Source organism: Ammospiza caudacuta, chromosome Z (assembly GCF_027887145.1).
Source record: "Ammospiza caudacuta isolate bAmmCau1 chromosome Z, bAmmCau1.pri, whole genome shotgun sequence".
Lineage (NCBI taxonomy): Eukaryota > Metazoa > Chordata > Aves > Passeriformes > Passerellidae > Ammospiza > Ammospiza caudacuta.
Window position 1 is genome coordinate 76,588,116 of NC_080632.1, and position 14,724 is coordinate 76,602,839.

The window sequence follows — 14,724 nt, forward strand, 5'->3', positions numbered from 1 at the left end:
TTCCCCATTTTGGTCACCATATTAAACCAGTAAGGGAATGAAGACTTCTTTAACCAGCATCTGACAGACAAAGCACAAGAGTTCAGATAGAGCAAGTCTTTGACAAAAGACCAAGAATGAGTGTTTCCAAAAATTATTTAAATGTCAGTCTAACTCAAATGAAAAAGGACTGTAATTTTTACCACTCAGCTCACATAAAACTTTTCTTTACAAATCATTACACCATAAGTAGAAAGAAATAATCCACATTTAGGGGTTAGACTTGTAAAACTGTAGCTGATGGCAATTGCTAAGGTGGTATGAGCAGTAAGACATGGCTCTGCTATATTCAGGTTCTCTTCTTAACCATTTGCAGATCTGCTTCCTGCAAATCCTCTTACTGAATGGTATTTTGACAGCTGGCTTAAAACAACTGGGTGGTCCATATATCTAGGGGAAGTGCTGTAAAAGTAAAGGGAAACGTGATAAAATCAGAAAAAAATAAATATTAAGTCTTAATTTAAGACAATAACCTTCTAACAAAGAAATTATCATTTGCAAAAAGAAAAATGGGGGGGGGGGAAGCAGAATTACATCCAATCAGAGGGTTCAATCTCTGTTTGGCAAGGTCATGCTCCAGAGGTTTTTTTGGGCAGAATTAGCATTCTCTGCAACAGATTTTCTCCAAGGCCTGAAAGCACTTCAACACACTACTTACCAAAATCCAAAGCCAATAAGGAATTTGGCTGAACTGTGGATGCTAAGTGAATATTGTATTTGCTATTTCCTATTATGACAAACATGGAAACCAGTCAAACTTATATGCAAACGTATAATACTATTGTTCTCTGCAATTTCAATCTGAGTGCTCTGAAAATATTTTAAGTGCAATAATGTTTGAAAAACACTACAAACTCATATACACTCATTGTCAAGGTTTATTTTGAGTAAAAACATCCCTCCCCAAGGCAGATCATTCTTCTTAATTTTCTAATGGATGTCAACCCATTGTTGACTTTTAAAAAGTCTAACTTGCCTTCCAACAATTTGATGATTTATAGTTTCCCCACCAACCAATACCTTCACACAAACAAACAAGAATGATAAAGATACAAAGCTGCATAGAGACCATGTAGTGCTGATTAAATAAAAGAAAAAATAGAAATTGAATACATTTAAGCTTTGCTACTACCAGATCAGACAGGCAAGCAATTCACAAGCTATCTCAGAATATCAGCTATCAGTCACAAAGTGACTTATTGATAACCTGGCTGACTTTCTGAACTAACTAGAGCTTTTATATATTTTAGAAGCAGCACCCAGCTTACAGTGCTATCCCTCAAGGCCTCAACTCCTCCTTCAGTAACAACAGCTAAAATGAACACAGTAGATGATATCCAGCTTTTGGTTGCTTTCCACCACAGGCTGAGTGGCAGAAGCACCAAGACCTGACCTGAAGGAGAAAGGGCCATGAGTTACCACTAGAGCAGCACATTCTGTGCATGAAGAGAATAGCTGGTGTCACACAGGAGGAAGTCCAGCGTGGCCTCCTCTCACATGTAGCACCATGACCAGTCGCTGTAGAAGAATATGGTTTACTGATCAGTGAAGGGCTTGAGATTTTATCAGCATTAAAACAATTTTGAAAGTAAGCCCTTTTTGACACACCCCAAACCTAATAATAGAGAAATTACCATCCTCAGATTAAGTGATTGGGAAAGCTCCACAACAGTTCTGAAGTGGGAGGTGTCTTCTGCATTTCTCTGCAAGCCCTCTCTGGGTTGTACTTCCTCCTTGCACCAGCACAGGCAGGCAGGTAACTACGTGGCTGGTGAGCTGGCACAGGAAACAAAACCAGCTGGAAACCAGAGCTGCCTTCCTCTGCTTCATCACACAGCACAGAGGCAATCTGCCCATGAAAAATAAGGAGCAGCATGTAGAATTCACCTTAAACCTAAAATTAAACCATTCATGTTCTGCTATGAAAGTCAAAGGGAACTTCATCTTTTTCTGACTGCATTACCAAGATACTGTCACTCATCTTAGACAATATATATTGTAGATAGAACGAGTAATTTAGTTATGGAGGAGCCATACTGATGTCTGGCAGATCAGACCGTCTTAAAAGAAAATCAGACATCTACAGGTAATCACTATCAATACTTACCAATTCCTTGGGGATTTTTATTATTTTCTTTAAACAAATATAAATTACAGCTTCACACTGCACCCATTTTACCTGCTCCCAAGAGCAACTGTAAAAAATGTGGCTTTTCAATAATGGTGGCATTCCATATCATTATCTTGTCACTTGCATCCATGCAGCCAAAAGAGTTCAAAAATTATCTTAGGAGGAAGAAAGGAAATACTTTTTGTTTTCAAATCAGAGCTGGCACCAGTACAAGCTGAGAAAATTATGTTTTTAGAGTTTTAAAACATTCAGTCAATGTGTTGCTGCAAACAACTTCTAGAGTGCAGTGCAAGATTTTAAGAAGTTAACAGAGGCAGGTATGGATTTACCAAGAGCTGTATGAGATTATTTTCCCCTCTCTCCCCTTTAGCACCAGCCACAGTAAAGTGAAGTGCTGCACAGCCTGTATCCTTCTATTTTAATATGAGATGGCATCTGCCCGGCCCCAGTACACACAGAAGCATCTGACAAAAATCCTGCATGCCCCTTTTGTGTTAGCATGTATTTTGGGACAGCTGTCAAAAAACCAACAAAACCAAAAAACCCACCACTGAAACCAAAACGATGCAGTTTTCCTATAAAGTTTCCATCTTTACATCATAGCATGAAAAGTCTTGTTTCAATCATACACACCTCAAGCTACAGGACATTAATACAAGGCAAGCCTCTTTAATGGCTGTTTTCTTATAGAAAAGAAGCAATTGCATCATGCAACAGAGGAGCTGGCAAGCTACAGACTCCTGATTTTAGCCTTCAAACTGAGCAAAATATCCACCCAGCTGCTCTTCAGAGAGATTTCTGGGATCCCCAGCAGCTTTATACTTTTCATTCTCAGGTTGTGCTCTAGCAGCTCCATTTTCACATATGGTTTTCTTTGGCAAACTCTATTACCACATTAACACAAAGTCCCACTTCAAGTCTGAAATCCATGGACTTTCCTTCCATGTACCATTAATTGTAAACACAAGTGCTCACAATTTAGATTTACCACATAAAGTTTCTTGAACAGTGTCTATTTTAAAATTCCTCAGGAACTAATGTCAGCAAAATGCAACAGAGATTCTGCAAGCAGAAGCTTCAAGGCATTCCTAGATGTTGACAGAAAGTCTGAAATTTAGACATACTTTTTATTTTTGGAGTAGTAAAAAGTAGTACTTTTTAAAGCAGTGGTTTTTAAAAGTAAAAAAAAAAAAAAATTGGAGTTGTAGGGTAGAAAAATTAGCAAAGTATGACGAACGACGAAGTCTCAGAAAGCGTAAAGAGCCCAGAAATCTGTGCAGCGTGGCCTGAGCCTCCAAAGCCAAGGAAGGCAGACAAGTAGGGAAGATTACTCCTGATAGTTTCTTTAGGACCACATTCCATGTATAAGGTCCAAACAGGTGCTCAGATACCTTCTCAGTACTCATGCCCAATGGCACATCATCTTTTTAGCATAGGGGGAAATCCCTGAGGATGTGCCCAGGTAAAGACAACTTTCTTCCAGAAGCTGGGTAAGACCATCTCGCCATCTTCAGCCCTTTCAAGGCCCAACAGAGTTCAAAGTTAAAATTAAGCCTAAAGATGAGAGCAACAATTACATCCTCCAACACAACTCACTTGGTGTTGCTGCCTGTTATTGCAGATAATCACCTTTGTAAATGGGAAGTCATGAACATTAGAGTAACTTAATCCCAAACCATGTTGGCATAACAAGAGGCCAGGAAAAGGTTCAAAAGAGTAAAAGCAATTGCATAAAGGTTAATCTAAACCAAATATTTTTGTAGCATGAAAATCCAGCAAGACTTAAGAACTGGATCTAGTTCTCCAAGAACAGATGAGCAGAAATATCCTTATGAACCTGAGGGATACTGACAAGTGATAGCTCAGGATATGTTGTCCTTGATGTTTCTTAGCTTTTAGGCTCGTAATACTTCCCATCTCTTCAGATTTGAAGCAACTGTTTGGATGTACTTATTTTTTATTAAGTTATACAAAGTGAACTTCTCTTACTTCATGGGATATTTGCAAACCAAGAGAAATAATATGTACTCATTGTAATCACTCTACTTGTAACACATTCAAAGACCATTGGTTAATATGACCACTTCATAATTTTTTAGAAGAAGCTCTTTGGATTATTATGGCAATATACTTTTTATTCTGTATTTCAGAATAACTATACTACTTAAGATTCCATATTTTGGAAGACAACCAGGGGCTGGGCCACAGGCATGTGCAACTTCAAAGCTTTTCTGAATTTTTCAGCTACTTTCCAGCTACCTTTCAGCAGTTTCCTAACACAGGACCTGTAAAGAATGTAGCAGAAAACAGAGTAAAACATAAGTCCAGTAAATAAGCAGCCACCAGCACAGTCTACTGCCTGAGACCTCAGTTTGAAGTTACAAAAAAAACTTAAGTAAATTCAACATTTGCACATTGCTCTGTTTCGGCTGTCTGCTCCCCTTCCTAGATTAGAGTACATTTTTAAGCCAGTAACAGCCAGTGGGTATAATTAAAATCTACACATACAGCTCATTTGGTTGCATAAGTCTTTGAAAAACATGTAAAACAACTGCAGCCCATGAGGTAGATATAAATCTGAAAAACAACTGCAGCCTTAACCCTGTCCCCTCCAGCCTTGAAGAGGTTGATTCTGGCCCAACCCACGAGAGGCACGCCTCCCTCATGGCTCTCCTGCCAGCTCAGATGGGACAAGTGCAGGGAGCAGGCACAGCATTCCCCACGGGAAACCGGGACGCCGGGTTTTGCCTCCAAGTCAGCCAAACTGCAGCTGTTTCAACCCAGGCATACAAAAACTCCCAATCATCCAGGGTCTCCTCTGATCCAAGCAAGTGACAAACTTGTTGAAAGCCAGCCAGGTCTGGCAAAATCCAGGCATTTGGCAACTCTGCAAATGGAGCTGCATCAACAGGGAATTCCAGGGGCTGCCTGATGCTGCAGTACAGGTTTGGCCAATCCTGCCTGTGGGCAGGAGGCTCACAGGCTACCCAAACACGAGTACAAGGGCCCTTCAGAAGAGGATTTGCTTCCCTCTGAGATGACAGTCCCACTAAAAGACAGTGAAATACAACAGCTCTTAAGAATAGCCATCAGCTGTGTGAAAAAGCAAACTTAGAACAGAAGACACAAGCTGGCTCAAGAAATTGCAGACTGGTTGTTTTGTCTTTGAACTTTAGATATCATCTGCATGAAGCCGCATGCATGTAAGATGCAAAATCTATTGGGATTCTTAATGCTCAGAGAACTTTATATGGAATAGGGAGTTTGTTTTTTAAATACATGGAATTTGTTTGATTTACAACATAGGAAATCACTAAAGAGATAAAGTAAAAAGTTTAGGATCTTTGTAACTGAAATACAGCTAAAGATGATTAATTTCTGTCTCTTCAGAAGATGGGCCTCTTTTTTTTTCACTAATAACATAAAGGTACAAAATGCTAAAATATCCTATAAAAATTACTTTAAAAATGATAGAGCCTAGATGCTGTTGATTTCAAATTCTATCAAAAGTGTAGGCAAGAACTAAAAACTGGATCATGAAATTTTCCAACTCTAGTTGGAAGGGTTAAGTGAGGGGTCAAAACCATCAGAAATGGTCTACAGAGTTTCAGTCAAGAGCCAGGAACAAACCACTGTCATGAATTCCCCTACATGGATCTCATTTAAAAGCCTGCATGATTGTCAATGGTGTTCGTAGGCAGTGTGGATTTTTTCATGTACTGCCATGATTTGATTATGAAATCAAAGTGAAGTATTGCTCGACTGTTGTGGAGATAAAAGCATTCCCTCTCACCATACATTAACAATCAGCTCATACTGAACATAATAGAAAGTTAATTAGCCCAATTTAGTATCCTGGCAGTGGACACATTCATCCGACCATGGCCTAGCATTTCTGAGCATTTGTCTACAGTTGAAAGCAATTTTTCAGGAAACTTAATATCAACATCTTAATTAAATTATATCCCTAGCAATGCTGCAGGGCAGGGGAGGGGACAAAAAACGAACAATCATGATTTAAACCTAAAAAGAACTTCAAAAAATATTTAGAAAGACAAAAGCTTTTACACCCAGATCTCCCATGGAAATAAACTTCACAAGACGTTTGGAATAAGAACCAGATTTCAGCGGTCTGTTGGATAGAGATAAAACAAAGGTTGAGATCCCTGCGGTCTTTTTTACTTTGTCCATGTTCAGAAACCTAGACATTATTGCGACCATCTGGACCATCAGAAATGAAATACTGTAATAAAAGTAGTTTTTTTTTTCTCAGAGATCAAATCGATGTACAGCTCTTCAGCAGCCTGACCCTTGCATTTGTGTGCATCTACATGATGCACTTTTACAGCCAATTTCTCTACCTGGACAGCGATTTCTTGCCACATTTCAGCAGCCCAGATGGGTTTCCCTCTGCACTACCAATTGCTCCTTTTCTGTCAGTCCAGACACAACCACAGAGTGTTTGCCAACGTGCACAAGTCAGTGCAGAGGTAGGGCACTGTTCATTTCTCTCATTCAGCAATATATAAAGCCAGCAGGCTTTATATATAAAGCTCTGCAACCTGGTGGGCAAAGTGCCCACCACTTCTGAGGTAGCTTGAACCCCTTTGTAAACTCCCAGAATCTCCTCAGCTGGGTTGTAGCTGGCCTCAATTCCTCTGTATCCCAGACTCCAGAAGCCAAGAGGTCATTCTCGAGTCTCTCCAGGTCCCTTCTGCCCTAGGCTCAAGCACCATTCTCCTTGGCTGCAGTGTACATGACATTCCTCACATCCTGCCCCATTCTGACTGGCCCAAGGGCCTCTGCACAGGCAATCTCCTGCTTAACTTATTCAAAAACTTCTTGTTGGTCAGGGCCCCATTTGAGATAATTTTCTTCCATGTCACTTGACAGAGAGGGCTGACAGTCTGACTGTGCTCTGGAATATGCATTCTCCAAACCCCACAGTGCCTAGGAAAGTCTGTGCCTCCTTCAATCTCATTGGCAGGGACATAGCTTCTATTTTGCTGGCCACACCTACTGGAGTCTAACAACTTCTATCCTCCCTTTTTACTCCTAAAACAGAATTTCCTGAGCAGGTCCCTTGACCTTACTTTGCTCTATGGTCTGCAGGGGAAGCTGTGTGAGGAGCAGCTGAGACTGACAGGACACCTCACTGCAGCCACAACACGCTCACAGGCACTGATCTCTGCTCTGTGGTGACAGTGACAGCACCTGAGGGAATGGCCTGAAGTTGTGTCAGGGGAGGTTTAGGTAGGGTATCAGCAAAAGGTTCTTCCCCAGAGGGTGGCTGGGCGCTGGAACAGGCTCCCCAGGGCAGTGGTCACATCACCACCCTCACAGAATTCAAAATGTCTGGACGATGCTCTCAGGCACATGGTCTGACTCTCGGGGTGTCTGGTGCAGGGACGGGACTCGGACTTTGATGATCTTCGTGGGTCCCATACAACTCAAATTGTTCTATCATTCCATGTATTCTTCCAATAGCTCCTTTTAAGGTAAATATTATTACATGGAAGGAAACATTCTCTCTCAAAGGTAATTAAAACATTATCTACTTTTCAAAAAGTGATGTTTTTCAGGCAACTTGTCCCCACCTCCTTATTCAGTAAGATCCAAAAGGAAGAAAACAAAAATGAATACTATATAAATAATAAATATCAAGTATTTGCAGTTGGAATATGCTCCAAAATTTATTTTTAGTTCAGCCTTCAAGGCATTAAGAGTCTCTTTCAAATGAAAATATATCTTTTCTATTAACTGCTATTGGCAGTAGTTTTGTGAGAGTCCTTAAAGCACAAATTTGCAGAGGTTTCTAAAACTTTTTTGTACTATCGTTAGAGTAATTTTATTGAACAACAACTGATTCAATTGCAAATTAAAAAAATGTACAGAGATCTATTGTTTCCCTTAATAGCCAAAAGCATTTAATTCTAGTTTAGTACCTTGCAGAAACATGCAAACATGGCAGTAATGGACTGGCACACTGACAAAATAACTTCAGGATAAGGAAGTGCTACCATTTATACACTGTAAATCCTTTCCAAAATCATTCCCCCACCCCCATCCCTCCACTTCCCCTCAATAATGGCAGTAGCTTCTTAAAATAACAGCCCATTTGAACACTTGATCTTGTGGAAAGTGCAGCACATGAATTAATCCAATCCTATCATTCCTGAAAGGGATCTTTTTGAAAACCCCTTTTTTGTTAGTTTAAGTGCATTTAAACGATCAAATTCCAAGCTGGAAAGCCATGTATTTTTGTTTAAGGAAGCTGGACCAAAAGGAAAAACAACCAACCTATCTGGCAAAGTAAGACTACAATGACAGAGTCAGATTTCCAGATAGGTTCTATTACAACTATGCTTGGCAATAGTCTGTGCTATGTAAGTGGGAGCAACAATGGGACTGTGTCAACTTATGCCAAAGGTGGATTTGCTCCATGGTCTTAAAAGTGATTTATTGTTTATAGAAAGAATTTAGTCAAAGGCAGGGTGACGGTGTGGAAAGTCAACCAAGTCTTAAAAAACTATAAATTCATTACTCTGACAAGGTCTTTGTTAAGTACCTTTTTTAAAGAGATACGGCTGAGGAGTTAAACCTCCTAATGAAAATTTGTAAATATTGTCTCTAAGAAATATCTACCTTAATAGTAGATACCTTAAATTGATGAGGTACTTAGACCTCATTATTTTAAGCACCTCCATTTTATTGCATGTCCACAAGTCACAAAATAAAGGACCTAAATGATAGGGATTAAAAAGGACACAAAGAGGAAATTTAGGAGGTAATGTCCAAAACTGAGCCAAAGCTGGAGCACATCGCGGCAGGACTCAGTAGGATGACACATACTGTACACAACAGTACCAATAAAGAATACCCTCAGAGCTGGTCTCTGGTTCCTCTGTCCTCTGTTCCAGAGCTGGTCTCTGCTCCTGGCCTCTGTTCCTCAGCTCAAGTATTTCATAATAGGAAGCCTCTAAGCATGAAAAATTATCCTCTCCACATTCTGTTTAAAATAATAAACTATATTACTATATCTCAAAAATCTGGACAGCAATGTAAATTTTGTTTGTAGGGTTGTTAACAAAAAGACTGAGAAAGAAAAGTCTTAAAAGAAACACGTCACACATTAAGGGTACAGACAATAATGGAGCTAACAAACCTATATTGCAATGTGTAATTGTTTCTCCTTTTTGCTTTCAAGCACATTCCAAAGTCTTTAATCACATTATGCAGTGTGTTACATAACTGAATCCACCAGGTTCCTCTGGTTAGTCAGCTTCATCCTAACTAAGTAAACAAACACATCAATATGTACTCACAGGGATCAATAGAACACTGATCCAAAGAGCTCCCTTCCCACAGGGCAGTGCAGACAACTTTCTAAAATGTAATCAGTAAAACCACATGAGCCTTGTAAGGTTCAACAAGGCCAACTGATGGTCCTGCACCTGGGTCAGGGCAAACCCAAGCACAAACACAGGCTGGGCATGAACAGACCCAGAACAGCCCTGCCCAGAAGGACTTGGGGGTGCTGGTGGAAAAGAGGCTGGACATGAGCTGACAACATCAGCTCACAGAAATCATACCCTGCTCTGCATCCAAATAATTCTGTGGGCAGTAGGTCAAGGAAGGTGATTCTGCCTCTCTACTCTGCCCTCATGAGAGGGAGCACTGGTCCATCCCACGTCTCTCCAGGTTATAGACAGGAGTGTTGTGCAGGACAGTGTCAAGCGCTCCGCACAAGTCCAGGCAGATGGTGTTGTTGCTCTTCCCTCATGCACCACAGCTGGGACCCCACTGCAGAGTGCCAACAAATTTGTCAGCCATTATTTGCCTTTATTGAAGCCATGGTGTCTGTCACCAATCATGCCTTATTTTCCATGCGCAAGGCTCATGAGAGGAGGCTTTGGGAAGACCTTGGAGCACCTTCCAGTACCTAAGACAGAACCTACAATAAAGCTGGAGAGAAGGGCATAAAGAGATAGGACAAAGTGAATGGCTTCAAACTGAAAAAGGATGGATTTAAATGATGTAATAAGAAATCTTTTACTGTGAAAGAGGTGAGGCACTGTAAGAGGTTGAGCAGAGAGGTTGTGGAAGAACCATGAACCATGCCTGAAGTGTTCAAGGCTAGATTGGACTGGGCATTGAGCAACATGGCCATATGTGGGTGTCCCTGCCCATGGCAGGAGGCTTGGAATGAGATGATCTTTAAGATCTCTTCTAATACAAACCATTCTGTGATTTTGTGAAATCTGAGCACAAGGGTGGACAGCTCCCCCAAAAAGCCCTGTGCAGATCACGATTTCCAAGCACGTGAGTTGCTGATGTTAAGGTGGGGTAGCCAACAAACCAGCACCATGCTCTTGCAGCACACCAACACACCACACCAGAGTGCTGGGCTGCAGAAGGGTCTCTAAGCAGAGCTTCTGAGGCTTGGCAAAAACAGCTGTGTCAGGCATCTAGGCACATGGCAGGAATGAAGCACTGGCACTATACTGCAAACACAGGAGATGCTGCAGAAATGATGGCTGAACTCCATTTTGTACACACCAAAAAAATACTCTGGAGTGATAAAAACACAAACAAGACACAGCCTAATAGCAACAAGACATGCTGGAGAACATTTCTGCACCACCTTTGGTAGCTATGTCTCTCCAGGTTAGTGTCATTGCTCCCACACCTGTCAGTCTCTATCTTTCAAAATGTAGACAGAAATAACCTGAGCAGGTCTGCTAAATTTCCCAAAGCACTGGAAGCAGAATGAGACTTGACATGCTGTACTTCTGCATCACAGCAACACTGCCTTTCCTTCTTCTCTCTCAAGCTGCCTTTTAAACCTCAATACAGAAAAAATTTTAAAAGTAAATGTCAAATGAGCACACAGAACAAGAAGCAGCAGAGATCTTTATAGCACTAACTCATATTTGTTCCAAGCAACCGAAAGAAGTATTTGCAACTGCATTTTTAGTAACACCATCATTCATATATGCCTACCGACTTCTTAGTAGCTGCAGTCAAAGAATGAAAACCGGAATTTTTTTTATTGTAACTATGCAAAGCTCAAAAACTGTTGCACCAATACCTAGCTACATTCTTAGAGTTAAGAGATACTGATAAATTCAATCTTGGGTGGTTCCCTAGGAAAATCCATAGTATCAATTTATACACGAAACTTGCAAAGTAGGTGTTACATTGGATACAGTGCATACAGAGTGCAGTTTAAGAAGATCCTAAGAACTGAGGTCTGAAGTTATGTTGATTGCAAAAAACAGGAAATGTTAATTCAGCTGTAATTCTGAAGATTCAATGGCCAAAAGAAAAACATATGTGTGCAACTTTTAAAAATTAAAAACCTATTAAAGTATGGAGGAGAAAGCCTGCTTGACGTAATGGATGACTTGGACTTCTGCAGTAAGAAATTGCAGGTTATTATGAGTCAATCCATCACTCAGTTCCCTCAGATGCAGAGCAGAAATAGAGCAGATGTAGGAAATTGAACCAGACCAAGAAAGAAGCAGAGTATGACTCAATATGTATAATCCAGAGGTAATTTATCAGAACTTCGAGTTTGGTATAAACTGCTTTGTGCTGCCCTTCCAAGTCCTTCTTTTCCCCATATCTGTCCAGAATTTTATCAAGGTTTTTGTTCTGTCACAGGATACCTATCTCTCACTTATCCAGCAAATCATCTTTCTGCGCCATACTGAGAAGAGTGCAAGGATAACAATCTTTTGGCTGTACTTTTCTTAGTGAAATCTTTTATCTTCCACAATTCAGAATGTTTGTGGGAGAATAAGAAGAAGAACAGAGGATATATATGACATATATATCAAAAGGAATCTCATTTACACAAAACTCTCATTGGCACACTTCAATCAAAACAAGGAACGCTTAGCAAATCCTTAGCATCTGTAGGATTTTAAAACTCTTTCACCACAGTTTCAGTTCAGTCAAATCCATTAGCATGAAAATACATCTTCGTTTCTGTCCTATTAAAGTAATAGGACAGAAACTAAGATTTTTTTCCTTGGGAAAAAAATATCCCCAAAGATTAATACCTTTTGGAGTGTGTAATCCACAGTGTGCCATGAAATTTGAAAATACCCTGCCCGAAAAGAATCCCACTCTACCCAGTAGTTTATTAACCTTCAAGGTATCTCAATGGGTTTATGATTTTGAAATGGCATTTTAAAGGTAGAACTAAAAATCAAGACTTGCAGAATGCGTTGTGCTTCAGAAGAAAAAGAAATCTTCATTTTTAGGATAGTATCTGGTTTTTAAATCACAGAAGTGGCAAATTTCTAGGGCTGGGGTTTTCCACAAGCTAAATCACAAGTTTTGGTTGGACTTACGCAGTTTTGCCCTCACTGTCCTGTTTGGTGGCACTGGCTCCCTTTTTACTCAGCAGTGAAGCCACTTTCTCAGGGTCTCCATTCTCCACTGCCTGCAGCAGCCGATCATCATTCTTATTCCACTCGTTGGTCTGAGCAAAAGGAAAAGAAAGGAGAAATATTATCAGTACCAGCTTCATCAACAGGCTCTCCTGAATGATCCTGCATGCATTTATCAGCACTTAAACAAAAGCCCAACACAAAGAAATGACACAGACAAAGCCGCATAAAAGTAACCTGCAAGCTGTGCAGTAGAGGTTCCCAAGGATTTGATGGCTTAAGCCAGGACCTAAGTAATGACTGAAGATGAACTGTAACTTGGAAACTGTAGATGAGAAGTGCAGCGAAAAAAACCCTGTATTTTCTTACTGCATTTTCAAACATTCTTCTCTATTTTTCCAGTCCTGGTTTCCATTTCAGAGCTGTACCGGCCCCATTGGACCTTCACTACATACATAACATGGATAAGCAATGAGGTGCCTCATCTTATCCAGACCCCACCCTAACAACCCAAACCAGCCAAAACTTTCCATATTAAAGGCTTTTCCCAGCTCACATTTTGTAGAGGCTAATGGCTTAATAGACTGCCCTTTGCAGACTGCAGCTAGTTTTATTGAGTTTTTTATCCTGTGTTGGTCTTTAAAATAAACAAACAAACCACTCACACAGTGCTACTGAAAGAAAATAAAACCACCCTACTTTCAGATCTTTCCAAACCTAATCCACTAAATCTTTTTGAACACTCTCAGCAGCTGAATCAAGAACAGGACATGACTTCCCAACTTGATGACTGTCTCTCCTCCTCTGAATGGTCTGAATAGGACAATGGCCTATTTCCTCTAAAAGACTTCCAAGTAGAATCACAAGATCCTAAGAAAACAGACGACAGTTAACCTTCTGTATTCCATGTGATCATAGCAAAATGAGCTCTGGAAAAGGAGTTAAAAGTTGCACACAACTGGACTAACAACAGTGTTCAGTCTCCAAGAAAAACAATCTGGTGCAGTTAAAAGCTGTGTTTGAAGCAGTGTTAGCACCCAGCTACACGCAGGAGAGTTAACTTCAACAGCTGTTGCTTTCTCTTTGACATCAGTCAGCTCATCTCCAGCATGACGGCCTGTTCATCAGCACTTCATTTGTACACATCCTCTGGAATTATTGAATTCATGTTACTACCTTGAGAAATATTTAATAAAAACCAATAATAACACACACACCCCCAACACCTTGTCCTGATGCTCTATAGAGACTTTCTTCCTTTGACGTTTCTCTGTCTGGGCTTGAGAGGAAAAGTGTATGATGTGCACACTGATCTGAACTAACCCCACAGGCTGCTCACACCCTGAAAAACAGGAGGAACAGGAAGAAAGTGTTCCAGGTTCAAAGTAATTTAAAAAACAAATTAAAAGAACTATGAGGGAGAGTATGGGCAGGAGAGCAGACAAGCTGGGAGAACACCACCTGGAACCAGGAGTATGAATGGCAGCTCCGACAAAGGAAGTGGCATGCAGACAGAGCAACTGCACTCTGTTGTGGCACTGAATGACTGGTGGGTCAGTGCATCCAGCAGGTTATAGTCTTTATTCCTATGGCCCTGCAATAAACTTCTATAGACTCTGGAGCACTAATTACATCAGCAAAAAAAATTGTTTCTCTAAGCAATATTTAGACTCCATGACAATGAGTGGCCAGCCAAGCAGCAGGCTCCACCCAGAATGAGACTCATTGCCTATTCTGCATTTGGGGAATTTCGTGCTTTAAAGGCAGCCTGTTATTAAAGGCAGATGTTTAAAAAAAATGTATCTCACTTGTAAATAAAAAAACTTTAAAGTTAACACTCTTTTTTTGATGGTATGTCTTTTGTTTTGTACTTTGACCTGTTTCTGAGCTTTTTTATTATTCAGTCACATAAGATATTTAAATACAGGCTATTTGATGAATCAACCTTCATCTACACACACGTCCACTGCAACACTACCTGAAACCACCAATTTACTTTTGAAACATGAAATTGAATAAACTACAGGAAAATGTTAAGATCAAGGCCAGCTGAAAATCCTTGGCAGAACAGCTTTCAGGAGAACATTCAGCTTTAGAGTACAAAATGGCCACATCTTCAAGAAGCAGTTTCATGAATATTCCTTCAATAGCCAG

General features: G+C 40.3%; 1 protein-coding gene across 2 annotated transcripts in view; it reads right to left on the minus strand.

Moving 5' to 3' along the window:
* RAI14 (retinoic acid induced 14) overlaps positions 1–14,724 on the minus strand; it is an 85,546-nt gene that overhangs the window by 24,774 nt on the left and 46,048 nt on the right. For both annotated transcript variants that reach the window (XM_058824496.1, XM_058824494.1), the window contains exon 3: positions 12,532–12,662. In XM_058824496.1, the coding sequence (XP_058680479.1) occupies positions 12,532–12,662 (131 nt within the window). The remainder of the gene's footprint in view (positions 1–12,531; positions 12,663–14,724) is intronic.